Raw genomic sequence first — 12,647 nt, forward strand, 5'->3', positions numbered from 1 at the left:
TTATTATATTAATGCTAACTTGGGGTCATATGTTCCTTATTCTTACGAAATACACATTGAGTATTTAGAGGTAAAAGGGGTATCCTGTCTGCTAATTTTTCTCAAACGGTTCAGAGAGAGAGAGAAACCAATAAAGCAAATGTGGTAAGATGTCAACAATTGGGTAATCTGGGTGATGGATATACAGGAGGTCTTTGTAGTATTCTTGTAACTTTTTTGTAAACCTGAAATTCTTTCTGAATGAAAAGCTACTAAAAACAAAAAAAGGAACCTTGTCGTGTGGACACCTTTCTTTTCATTGGTTTAGGATTTAGGGGCTTTGGAGGACTAAGTCATTAATTCATTCAACAAATACTTACTAACCACCAACTCTGGGTCCAGCAGAGCTCAGGGTGGGGGAGTAGGGCAGTGGACAAAACACATGGGGTCCCTGACTCCAAGGAGAAATGCAGTAATCCAGAGGCTCCTGCCAAACCCCATCTCACCTGGACGTCTGAAGGTGCCTTAAATCAATGCACTCCAGCCCAAATTCATGACCTCCTCCCAGCCGTCTCCAGAAGACCCAAACACCTGGCACCTCACCAGCACCCTCTACTGGGCACTTGGCAGAGAACGCTGCCACCCCCGCCTCTCATCTCCTTATCACCTGGTTCAGTTACTTTTACCTCCAAAGTTTCTCAAGAGCCCATCTCTTTTTTACGCTGTTTGGGGTGCACTGTGCTTCCTGGACATGTACCTCCATCTCCCTCAATAGGTTTCGTTCTCCTGAGGGCTACAGAGACCCACAGGTTGTATGGTCATGGCAGATGGCTCTGGAGTTCAGTGCCATGTCAGTTGGCCCTACTTTGGAGTTTGTGTTCTGAGTATGATGGAGTTGGACTCAGATGTGATCTTTCTACACATGCCTCTTCTGTTACTTTTACTGGACCTGACTCTCTGGACTGTCCATGTGACAGCCAGGCCCTGAGCTGCAGCAGACTTACAACTCCTACCCTCTGGCTTATTGGACTTACCCTGGCCAGCTGACAGGGGGGTGAAGAAGGTCAACCACCATACCAGGGAGCCAAGAGTACCTACAACTGCAAGCAGGAGAATTGCATCCATCATCCAAGTGGAATCTAAGCCCCCTCTCGATATAGAGGTGGAATGGACTTAACCATTCCAGGGTCCACAGGATGGAGGAATAGATATGGATTGGAGTGGACTTACTGATATTCTACTATGGAACTACTATGATTAGTAATGGAAGAAATTGTAACTTTGATGTGGAGAAAGTGGCCGTGGTAGCTGCTGAGGGTAAGGAGATGGAAGAAGAGATGTGATGTGGGGGCATTTTCAGGACTTGGAGTCCTGGCTGGTACTGCAGGGACAGATGCTGGACATTGTATGTCCTGCCATGGCCCACTGGGTGGACTGGGAGAGAGTGTGTACTACAATGTAAACCATTATCCATGTGGTCCAGCAGTGCTCCAAAATGTGTTCACCAAATGCAGCCAATGTTCCACAATGATGGAAGAGGTTGTTGATATGGGAGGGAGGAGTGGGGTGAGGGGGTGGGGGGTATACGGGAACATCATATGTTTTGAATGTAACGTTTGAAAAAATATATATAGAAAAAAAAAAGAGATCAAAGGGAAAAAAAAAAAAAAAGAGCCCATCTCTGCTCCATGCCCACTGCCACCGGAAGCGAGCTCCCAGCCTCCCACCTGCTCTGCTGAGGTGGGCTCGAGGCAGGCTTCCCTCGCCTCCCCCGGCCTCCGCCACCCTTCATCCAGCAGCCGGCAGGGTCCTTCCAAAGCGCACCCCTGCCCCCGCCCACCCCTCCGCAGGGCGCTGCGGCGGCGTCCTGCTGCGTTGGCCTCCTGCTGCGTTTGAGCAGAAGGACGCCCCCCTTTCAGAACACGCTCGTGCGTGTGATTATTTAATAAAGGGCTGACTCTTCCTCACACACTGAGCCTGGGTGTGCACGCCACTGTGAGCGCATAGTCGGCATTCAATTAATATTGGTTTAATTAGGCGGGTGAGCAATTAAAGTAATTAATGCCTGGCTTGGGCCAGTGAATGGAGAGCAGTGCCAGGCTCTGCCACCGGGGGCTCGGGAGGAGTCGTGGATAAAGACACCCAGAAGCCGCTGGAAACAGACCTAGACGATGACTTTGGGAAAAGGTACTCACTCAGGAGCCCCTAAGACATCCCTTTCCAAGTTTTTCTTGGCCAGTGGAAAGGAACTGGCCGGGGGAGGGGACAGGGTCTACTTCTCTTCTGCTCTCTCACTTGCCATTTGCATAAAACTGTCCCCAGGTGGCCTGACGAGAGGCTGGCTGGCGCAGCGCGCAGCAACCTGTTTCATTCGGCACCGTTCCACGCCCCAGCAATGCGGCTTGGGGACAGGGGGCAGGGGGCGTGGGAAGGCGCCCGGGGAAGGCTGGATGAAGCGAGCTGGAGGTTTCCGGGTGTGAAATGTGTTCAAAAGAGAACACAGCTGTGATCCTTGATCACATTCATTCATTTTATTCTTTGGAGGACATGGAATCCAGCAAGCATATCAAATTATGGCAAATGATTCCAGACGATGCCTCGTTTCAAACTGCTGATGGGACAGAAGCATCCGTGCTGTTCTAAAAATAAGAATAATTAAAAACTTCTTACAGTTCTGTTCTCTCCCATTTAAATGGACTTCCACCAGGGATCTCATCGCTCTCTCAAAGGCGTCGTCCTGGTTTAGAGCGGCCGTGCGCTCCCGGTCCTGGGGACCACCGTCCCTCTGGCATCCCCGGTCACCACCAGGTCCCGTCCTGTGAACGGGCGGCTCCACCTCGGCGCTTACTGGCTGGAGAATTCTGCCAAGGGGGCTGCCCTGTGCCCGGGGCGCGTTAGCAGCACCCTTGGCCACTAGATGTCAGCAGTACCCCCATCTCAGCTGGGACAACCCCAGATGCCTCCAGAGATCCCAAATGGCTCCAGGGGGCAAAATGGCCCTGACTGGGCAGCCCGGCCATAGAAAGGGCCCTGGTGGTCCCGTGTCCCCGCCCCCTGGGCATTCTGCCTCCCGCCTTGGTCGGGGCTCTGGTCCAGGCAGGAAAGAGAGTGCCCTGTTGGGAGACCAGGAATAAAAAGCGGGGGCACCAATTGGCTGCTTCTTGTGGCCTCAAAGTCTGCAGCTTGCTTCACTGACTGACATTTGCAAGAGCAACCTTCCACCTCTCCTGCCCCCTCCCCGGAGTCACTTTTCAATGACAGTGGCTTTTCCCTCCGCACCTATTGGGGCAGTTCTGCGGCTCAAGGGGGCCGGGCAGGATGTTGCCTCTTCCAGCAGGCAGAGCGCCACCGAGCGCCCAGAGCAGGTCACCGCAGGGCCCCGTGAGGATCTGGCACACGGGCGGGGACTGTCCTCTCCTGTGGCCCGCTCCTCACTAAGCTTCAGGAAGTTAAGGAAGATCTTAAAATAGAGAGGCAAACCATAAATTGGAATATTATCTGCAAACAAACATGCGGCACTGAAAGTACTCCTATCATACCATATTGAAGGTAGGAGAGGAGCTGTCCTGAATGATATTGCAGGGACAGATGCTGGCCATTATACATCCTGCCATAAGCCACTGGATGGACTGGGGAGAGTGTCAACTACAATGTCGACTACAATCCATGCGGTGCAGCAGTGCTCCAAAATGTATTCACCGAATGCAATGAGTGTGCCACGACGATGAGAGAGGTTGTCGATGTGAGAGGAGTGGGTGAGGGAGGTGGGGGGTATATGGGGACCTCTTATGTTTTTTAATGTTACATTTTTGGTGATCTATGTATCTTTTTTTAAAAAGGGGGGAATATATTTTTTCATTCAATGAATAAAAATGATTTCCTATTTTCAGTCCCCTAGGGGCAAAATCACCCCAGTTGGAAATCACCAGCTTAATCTTTGTGGAAGTCTATGTAAAACACCTATATACCATTTGACTGTCCAGATCCACTACTCTAAAGAAATAATCATGTATTTATTTACAGGGATGTTCATGACAATGCTGTGTATAATCCTAACAAATGGGAAACCACATCAAATATTATATGCCTTAGACAAAGACTGAGTTAACATATTATGACACAGGAATTTCTCAAATATGTATTCCTGGTAGGATGCATTGCTAATGGAAAAAAAAAAAGGAATTAAGCAAAATATTCAGAATGATTCTGTTTTGATATATATACATAGCATTTAGGAAAAAGCCTGTAAAATTATATACAAAAATGTTAGTGGGTGGTAGAACTGTGGTAGTGTTTTTTTATATTTTCCTTTTTTTTTTTTTTTAAACAATTAACATGTATCTTTATTGTTGCATTTCTTCTTGATGAAGAAAGAGCCATCTGCTCAGTAGGGGCTAGAAGAGCTGCTCTCCCAATACAACCAGATCAGTAAAAGATTCCCAGCGGCTCAGTACAACACACAGAAGCAGAACTCTGTGCTTCCACACGTTTTTGCCTTTTTGTGGATCTGAATAGTCAAACTGGTGTCATCTGCCCAGGGCCTCTGCTCACCTGCACAGGCCTCAGCTTCCCACCTGCGAGCCGGCAGCATTCAGTCAGAACACGCTGGGCACATCCTGGGAGCCTGCTGCTCTTCCTCCTGGGTCCCCTCCGCCCACCCTGCAGGTGGCTGGATCTCAGGTCAGCCAGGAGCCTGCCCTACCCCTACCTCTGATGCAAGCAGATCTCCACATAAAACGCAGCACACGGGACGGCCCCTTCAGAGACAGCATTGTGGGGCCCCACTGCAGGGCTGGTGCGGATGGGCCTTCCACCCCGCCAGCCTTCTCCTTCCACCCCGCCAGCCTTCTCCTTCCACCCCGCCAGCCTTCTCCTTCCACCCCTCGCCAGCCTTCTCCTTCCACCCCCGCCAGCCTTCTCCTTCCACCCCCGCCAGCCTTCTCCTTCCCCCCCTCGCCAGCCTTCTCCTTCCACCCCCGCCAGCCTTCTCCTTCCACCCCCGCCAGCCTTCTCCTTCCACCCCCGCCAGCCTTCTCCTTCCACCCCCGCCAGCCTTCTCCTTCCACCCCTTCCAGCCTTCTCCTTCCACCCCTTCCAGCCTTCTCCTTCCACCCCCGCCAGCCTTCTCCTTCCACCCCCGCCAGCCTTCTCCTTCCACCCCCGCCAGCCTTCTCCTTCCACCCCCGCCAGCCTTCTCCTTCCCCCCCTCGCCAGCCTTCTCCTTCCACCCCTTCCAGCCTTCTCCTTCCACCCCCGCCAGCCTTCTCCTTCCACCCCCGCCAGCCTTCTCCTTCCACCCCCGCCAGCCTTCTCCTTCCATCCCCGCCAGCCAGCCTTCTCCTTCCACCCCCGCCAGCCTTCTCCTTCCACCCCCGCCAGCCTTCTCCTTCCACCCCTTCCAGCCTTCTCCTTCCCCCCCCCCCCCCCCCCCCCACCAGCCTTCTCCTTCCACCACCACCAGCTGTCTCTAGGCTAGCTTGACCTACCCTCCTGCTGGGGAGAATCGTAAGGGGTCAATCACCTTGGCTTGTATGTACCTCATTATAAAGTCCAGAGGAACTGGTTTGGGTAGGGATTATCCTGGTTGGATTTTCAGATCAAAATCAGTTCCCACAAATAAAAATCAGAATCTAAAGTAGACAACTCCGGCCTATTTTGTTTCAGAGACCCACAGACACGGGCTATATGCTTTCTTTTTCTTAAAGGGAGACATTTAAAGGCAGTCACATACAAAAATATAATACAATGTTGGCATCTATGTGTATTCGTTCACAAAACTCTACTAGATGCAAGGCAAGGGGGCAGGTGTCAGCATGCCCCGTGAATGACACATCTCCTGCCCTCACGGGGCTTCTGGGCAGACAGGAACCAGGTCCATGGGCGAATAACTACACCATTTCCTACTCAAGTCAAGATGAGGGGACATGCTTCAAAGGCAAAGGGCAGCCCGAGTGCTGGCAGAATGCAGAGTGGCACTTTTCCTGATGGATGGGCCAGAAGTTTCCCAATGGAGTGAGAATTCAAGCTCATTTCAGAAAGGAAAAAAAGGAGATGGACAGGGAAATGGTTCTGTGTGGGGAGGGGTCAGAGATGGGGAAAGAGGGACAGGTAAGCAATTAAACATTCCAGGAAGAGGGTACAGGGCAAGCAAAAGTCTCAAGGGAGAGGAGGTGGACAAGAAATAGGAAATAATTTTTATTCATTGAACAAAAGACCTCATGGTAGATATTCAATAAACACTGGCTGAAGGAATGTAGAAGCTTATCTTTTTCAGATATCATTCCCTTCTTTTGACAGAAGCCGAAAGACCATGCATGGCTGGGCTCTCTGGCACTTACCTAAAAGGTAAACTTTTATTGCTTTCTGTTGAAAAGGAGACCGCGTGTTTAGAAGCAGACGGTCAGGCAGCAAAATTCACTTTTTCTTAATGTACACTATTTTATTGATTCTAAGATGCACATTTTCAATAGCAGTGAAATCAAGGAGTATTTTACAATTGATAGTATGTCAGAACTTAACTGGCAGCAGTTTCTTTCTTAGCAGTATATAAAATAATGATGCATCTTGAAATTGACGGGCTCATGGATTCGAGGACATGCAGTATGTAAAGAAATCCCATCTGTGCTGGCTCGGGCTCTTGCCTCTGTCCAAGGCGGTGCTGCTAGAGAGTGGCAAGGGCCATGTGATATCTAAGTGGGCCGCGCATCCTCCGACACCCACCATGCCCCCAAGGGACCGAGGACACCGCCACTCTGGCGGCACCTCATACGTCTGTGAGTCTGTCCACACCACGAGCCTGGAGTGACCCTTCCTAAATTCTCAAGAGGATCTACAGGCCCAAATCTCTGTCTTCAAGAGGCCGTGTGACAGGAGCTGCTTCCATCTACTATAACACCTACGCCTAGTCCACATTCATTTCTTTCCACCTTTGGTTATAAAGTTAGTCCACTCATACTTCCCTCTTAGACCCTGACCTCCCAAGGTCAAGGAATGTTTTTCCTCATCTTTGCATTACTCTTGCACCCAGCAGAGGGCTTGGCAGGTCAAAGGCGATCAATATGTTTGGTGGACTGGTCAAATGTCTCTCTCGCTCAGGCAATTTGCCTAGAGAATCTTCCTTACTAAACAAATTCCAATTAAAATGCTGAAGACTAGAAACCTGGAAGGGAAAAAAAAGTCTAATAATTGATTTCAGGGGAAAAAGAAGAAATTCTAAATCTTTATAAACGTCCCTTTGAATTCCTTTAAAATGTGCAAGGCTTTTCAGAGAATGTCTAGAAAATGACTAATTCCTAATGATTATTAGTCTGGCTTTGTATTATGCCTGATTTCCTCAGGCTTAAGCTACGAAAGATGAAGCTCGAGTAATGGCATCGGAAAAACAGTCCCGTACTTAATTGCACTATTTCCATTGCAGACACTCTTTGATGCATGTAACTAATTCAAACCTTCACTATTTCATATAAATCTGAAATGCTTAAAAATCACCCACAAAGGCAGTGAAATAAGTCTTGCACATACACACACAAAACATATATACACACATGGCACAGAAGACTCCAGGACTTCTTCCCTGAGTGTCTAGAGAACACACAGAGAAAAGAGAAAAACCTGCCAATACAAGATCCCAGGAACCAGTGCAGGGGCTGGAAACAACCCAGAGATAGGACAGCTGCCCCAGAGATGGAAACTGGACCCTCCGTGCATGGCAGCAGCCAGGAGAGCAGAGACCGGGGCCCTTCCTTCTCCCAAGCCACTCTCAGTGGAAGGAGCTGGGAGAGCCCTAGCCTAAGAGCTCATCAGGGGCCCTGGAAGGGACAGATGAGCGGTTTGAACTTGACTCCTACCAACCGAACAACAGGGGAGTGTGAGGACTTAACAGCTTCATCTTCCACACCTGGCCCCAGAGGGGCCCCACTATACCTCACAGGGAAATGTAATTGCATGTGGGTCAGCTGGAAAAAGGGGACATGTGGGGGGTGGAGAGATGACAGCCTGTGGCCTCTGTACCCTGGGCACAAACTGGCAGCAGAGTAACTCCTGGTGCCTCCCCAAGCATCTGCCTGTGTTCTCTGCAAAGCAGCAATATCCGGAGAGATAAGTGAGGGAAGAGGAAGAGAAGGGCTTCAAAGAAGTCACATCTGCCCCCTGCCCAGGAGAGGTGGGCAAGCAGGGGGCCATGCCTCTTTTTGTTATAAACTACCTGCAGAATCTGAAATCTCTCTCTTTGGCTCAAACCTTTAGCCATGTCCCTTGAGACTTAAACCCGTTCGCCCAAGGGAGAACTTAGAGATCTAAATGGGGCAAAAATGGCATGCCCCCACAGATCTGCATGTTAAGGCAGTGACCGGTGAAAAGAAAAGATGATGGAAAAGAGAAGAGGTGATCAAGCCTACGAGTGGCACTCCAGGTATTCTCACCAGGCACAAGAGCGCTGGCATCTGTGCCACCAAGGAAAGAGATGCAAATCCCTGTCTGCCAAGCCGGCCAGGTGTAAACACACTGCCTGGTGCTGGCACCATTCAAGGCTCCTGCCGTCCGAGGTGCCACCATTCGCGTGCACAGCACTACCAGCCGCCCGGTATTTATTCCATGTAGCTTACATGGAATAAACATGCTACAGTGTTCCATTATGGAACAATGTAATGGAAAAAGTGGTTTTAAACAGTGATGCAATGTTCTATAAATCATGGCAGCTCCTCTGTGATTTTACTCCTATCCCCAATATAAACTTATATTGGGCTAAAAAAGCTTAATACACCTTCTTTTGCTTTTCCTAATTTAATAACAGTTAAATCTATCAGTTTGCCATTGATTCTTAAGCAGCTGAATGGGATGAAATTGCAGGCTTCGGGTGCAAGCAAACTGGCACGGCCATGGACAGGGGACCCCTTATCGGTTCTCGCAGACAGGTCTTTGAGCAGGGCCCTCTCCCCGTGCCCATGGCACCGCCTCACCCCCGTGCCCCTCGCCTTTCCCTTCCCCCTTCCCCCAGGTCCCGTCAGGTGCCACGTCTGCCCTCCTCCACCTGCCCAGTGTTTCTTTCCCTCCTCTCTTTCCAAGCCCGGCCTCTGCCCTCCTGGCCCCTGCCTCATTTCCACCCTCCTTCCTACGCTGCCTGCACCTGGCTGAGAATCTTCCAGGAGAACAGTGGTCATGCGAGTTCCTTGTTCAAAGCCACTCAGGGCTTTCCTTAATGTGGAGAGAGAGCCCGCACGCCCCGCCCCGGGCTGACTTTCAAAGCGCTCGGAGGCCTGGCCACCTCCAAACAACTCAGTGGGAAATCCTGGGGCTCCCCCTTCTGTCCCCAGTACACCACCCGCTCGCTGAGCGGGACACGCTGGGGACAAGCCACCCTCACCTACGCCATCTCTCCGGCCGCACTAGTCCTCAGCCCCCGGCCCTATCTATTCAAACGGCCGGTTCTCCAAGGTCCAGCTGCAAGGTCCCACCTCCTAAAAGCCTCCCTGGCCACATGGATGGAAGGGACCCTTCATTCCCCACTCCCTGCTGACACTTTTCCTTGCTGGGCACTGTGGGTGCTCACGCCCTCCTCCTCCCCGCCCCCACCCGTCCAGGGGGCCCTCCCTAAGGGGCAATCCCAGAGGACCGGCCTCTGCCTACTCCAGCCCCAGCAAGGCCTAGCACCGGCCCATGCCCAGAGCAGTCGCGGCGCAACTTTGCGGCAACGAGCGCAGGGGTCCCCCTGCCCATTCTCGGGCACCCTGCAGGTAGCCCAGGTAACTCTCCCTACTAGAGCCAAATCTCCCGCCGACGATTCCAGAACAGGTAAATATACCTACTCGGATCAGGATCGCTGGCCACGGTCAAACGACCGAAACGGACACAGACGTCCCGGGTGGCACCTTGAGCGCAGGGACCGGGCCGGGGCCGGGACGCCTCGCGCTGTGTTCCCGGCTGCGCGCGTGAACCGCGAGGACGCACCGCGTCCGGCGCCCCGGGCCAGCGCGGGAGGGCGGGGGGCGGCCGGGGACGCGGCCGGAGTGCCACCCTGTCGAATCCCGGCTCCAAACTTTTCCCCCGTCGGCGCCGCCCCCTCCCGCCCGCGGCTCGGGCCCGCGCTGCGGGGGCTGCGGGGAGGCAGAGGCGGCTGGTGCGGAAGCCGGCGGCGGGTATCCGGGCGCGCCAGGACGCGGGCCCGGGCGTCCTGGCCCTGCGGGTGCCGGCCCGCGCCTCCCGCGCACGGGCAGCGGGGCCGGGGCTGCGGCTGCGGGAGCCGAGGCTGCGCCCGCCGCGCCGAGGGACAGCCGCGCCGGGGCCCGGCCGCGGCGCTACTCACCCGGGGGGTTCACGGCCGCCGGCGTTGCCATCTTGCTCGCGGCGGGGGCGGCGCGGGGCCGGGGACCGGGCGGGCGCGGGCGCCGGCGCCACACAAAGGACGGCGCGGGCGGGCCGCGCGGCGCTGCTCCCGCTCCTCCCGCTCCTCCCGCCCGCCGCCGCGCTCTCCCCGCCTCCGCCTCCGCCTCCTCGCGGCCCAGCCTTTGTGGCGCCGCGACGGGGGCGCGCGGTCCGCGCCTGTGGGCGGCGGGGCTCTCGCCCCCGGCCCGGCCGCGGCACCGCGAGACTTGGGGACCCCCCCGAGGGGCGCGGCCGCGGGCTGGAGGGGCGCCCCGCCGACGGGGGGAGGAGGGCGGGCGGCCTCCCCCTCGGACCCGCGCGCGGCCTCGGGCCCGGGGGCTTCGGGTGCGCCCCGGCCTTTACCCGCCTAGTCCTGCCCTCCCCACCCCCCCGCAGCTGCCCCTGGACGCAGCGCCGGGCACCGGGGGGCGCCGTCCCCGGGCCGGGGGGCCGGGGCGGAGCGGATGAGGGAGAAGCCCATTAAGATTCAGGGAGAAGCGGGGGCCCTGGAGACGGCCGCGAGAAACAAAGGCGCCCCAGTGCCGCCCACTTAGCATGCCGCGGCCGCGCCGCGCCTCTCCCCGCGCCGGAGCCGCAGCCCGGGGCCCGGGGGAGGGCGAGTCTGCGGGCCACGGGCGCCCTCAGAGCAGCCAGCAGGTGCGGGCCCAGGCCGCAGGGCCCAGGAGGTGGTGAGGGAGCTGGCTCTGAGCGAGGCGCTCGCCTCCGCTTGGCTGCTTCTCATGGTGACTGTCACTGGTTATCGCCTACCCGGCGTTGTTGCAAGAGCCGTGTGTACACGACCAAATGGAGAATTTAAAAGATTTTTTTAAAATGGTGCGATCCGCATAAGCTGGCGAAGTTAGGCTGGGGAGGGCGCGGAAGGGCCGATTCTCCGGGAGCTCTGTGGGAGAGCCTGGCTCTTGGGAAGAAAGTGGCGCTGTCGTGGGTGCCCCGTGAAGGATGGATGGAAGAATAAATACCCAGGAGGAGGATGACCTGGAAATGTACATGAGTTTGCAAAACCTCGGACTGCCTTCAGTCCTTCCCAAGAAGCATTTTCAGGGTGGAAAAACAACGCCTGCGCTGTGTTTTCAAATGAGCATATTCTTCAGCGGGTATCTGTCGCTATTGATCTGGCTAATAGGTGCTTAATGATATTCGCTTGTGTATCAATTCAGCAAATGCTGAATGTCAGCTGTGCGGCACGCAAAGGTAAGTGTAGGGCATACGGTGAAAAGAAAGTCACTGGGGCTCTGCTCTCCAAGGACTTCTGGTCTGGGCGAGGGGTGGGGAGGAGTAAAACCAGGTGACAGCACTGGGGGGCATAGGGTAAGCCCTGAAATGAGCATCCCCGGCGTGTGCTCACTGCGGAAGGCGTGAGAGCTAAGAAGAGGTGGCGTGATGAGGGAAGATGAAAACTAGTCCCTGAAGAAATGAGTGGGATGTGCAGAAGGGAAAAAGAGAAGCCATTTCAAATGCAGAATAAAGCACGTGTCCAGATAATGTTCCCACAGCAGGACAGGCCAGGTCCAGATAGAACAAGTGAGCAAGAGAGTTCAGCCCCTTATCAGCTGTGACCCCCTTCCTTGTACCACAGTAGACCAGCCCTAATTTCCCCAACGTCAAGCCAAATGAGAACTCAGCTTCTCTGTGTACCCCAAAGGACAACACATTCAAATCCTCAGTTAATTAACTCTCACACTTGATCAATGCTCAGGATGTACTTGACTGAAGATTTCTTAAGGTAAGTGCGAGAGAAGGTCCACATCAAATGTTCTTTCCGTTCTCCCACGCTATACCCCAGAAGTATGCAGGTTCCTCTCTTTGGGTTTTGCTTACCAGTTTAGCAACCATTTCAGCCACCACAAGCACCTCATCTTGGTATTTTCTCCAAACAAAGAAACTTCTAAAATCTCCCTAAAAAATAAAATTGTAGTGACCATTACATATATATATGCAGTATATGTATATACATCTCATTCACACACACCCATGCACACTCATGTGTACATATTTGTTTGAAGATAATTCCAAAGTTTTGACAGGTTTTACTTTCTTACTGTAAATAGGCCTTCTGCCTATTTTTCTAAGTATTGGATCTTGCACAAACCTTGCATTTGTCCCTTGTAATAAACGACAGGCCAATGTGAGCACAGCTTAGGGTACTCCGTGTAGTCTGCCGTACTGTGTTTTTTGGTAAATAATAAGTATATCTGAATTTTAATAGAGGAGACAGTTCATTTTCTCCCCCAGTCAGTGCACCTCAGAGGTGAAAGGACATTTGACATTACCCAGTTCAGCCCCAGAGT

The 12,647-nt window shown here is 53.5% G+C and overlaps 1 protein-coding gene across 3 annotated transcripts in view; it reads right to left on the bottom strand.

Moving 5' to 3' along the window:
- Positions 1 to 10,443, bottom strand: part of ARNT2 (aryl hydrocarbon receptor nuclear translocator 2) — a 177,578-nt gene extending 167,135 nt beyond the window's left edge. The window contains exon 1 of one of the 3 annotated variants that reach the window (XM_058294757.1): positions 10,280 to 10,443. In XM_058294757.1, the coding sequence (XP_058150740.1) occupies positions 10,280 to 10,310 (31 nt within the window). In that variant the 5' untranslated portion in view covers positions 10,311 to 10,443. Of the gene's footprint in view, positions 1 to 9,782; positions 10,017 to 10,279 lie in introns of those variants that run through there. The other 2 variants (XM_058294759.2, XM_004480675.5) reach the window with 2 other exon arrangements.
- Positions 10,444 to 12,647: the final 2,204 nt, after the last annotated feature.

The sequence above is a fragment of the Dasypus novemcinctus genome, chromosome 3 (assembly GCF_030445035.2).
Source record: "Dasypus novemcinctus isolate mDasNov1 chromosome 3, mDasNov1.1.hap2, whole genome shotgun sequence".
Classification (NCBI taxonomy): domain Eukaryota; kingdom Metazoa; phylum Chordata; class Mammalia; order Cingulata; family Dasypodidae; genus Dasypus; species Dasypus novemcinctus.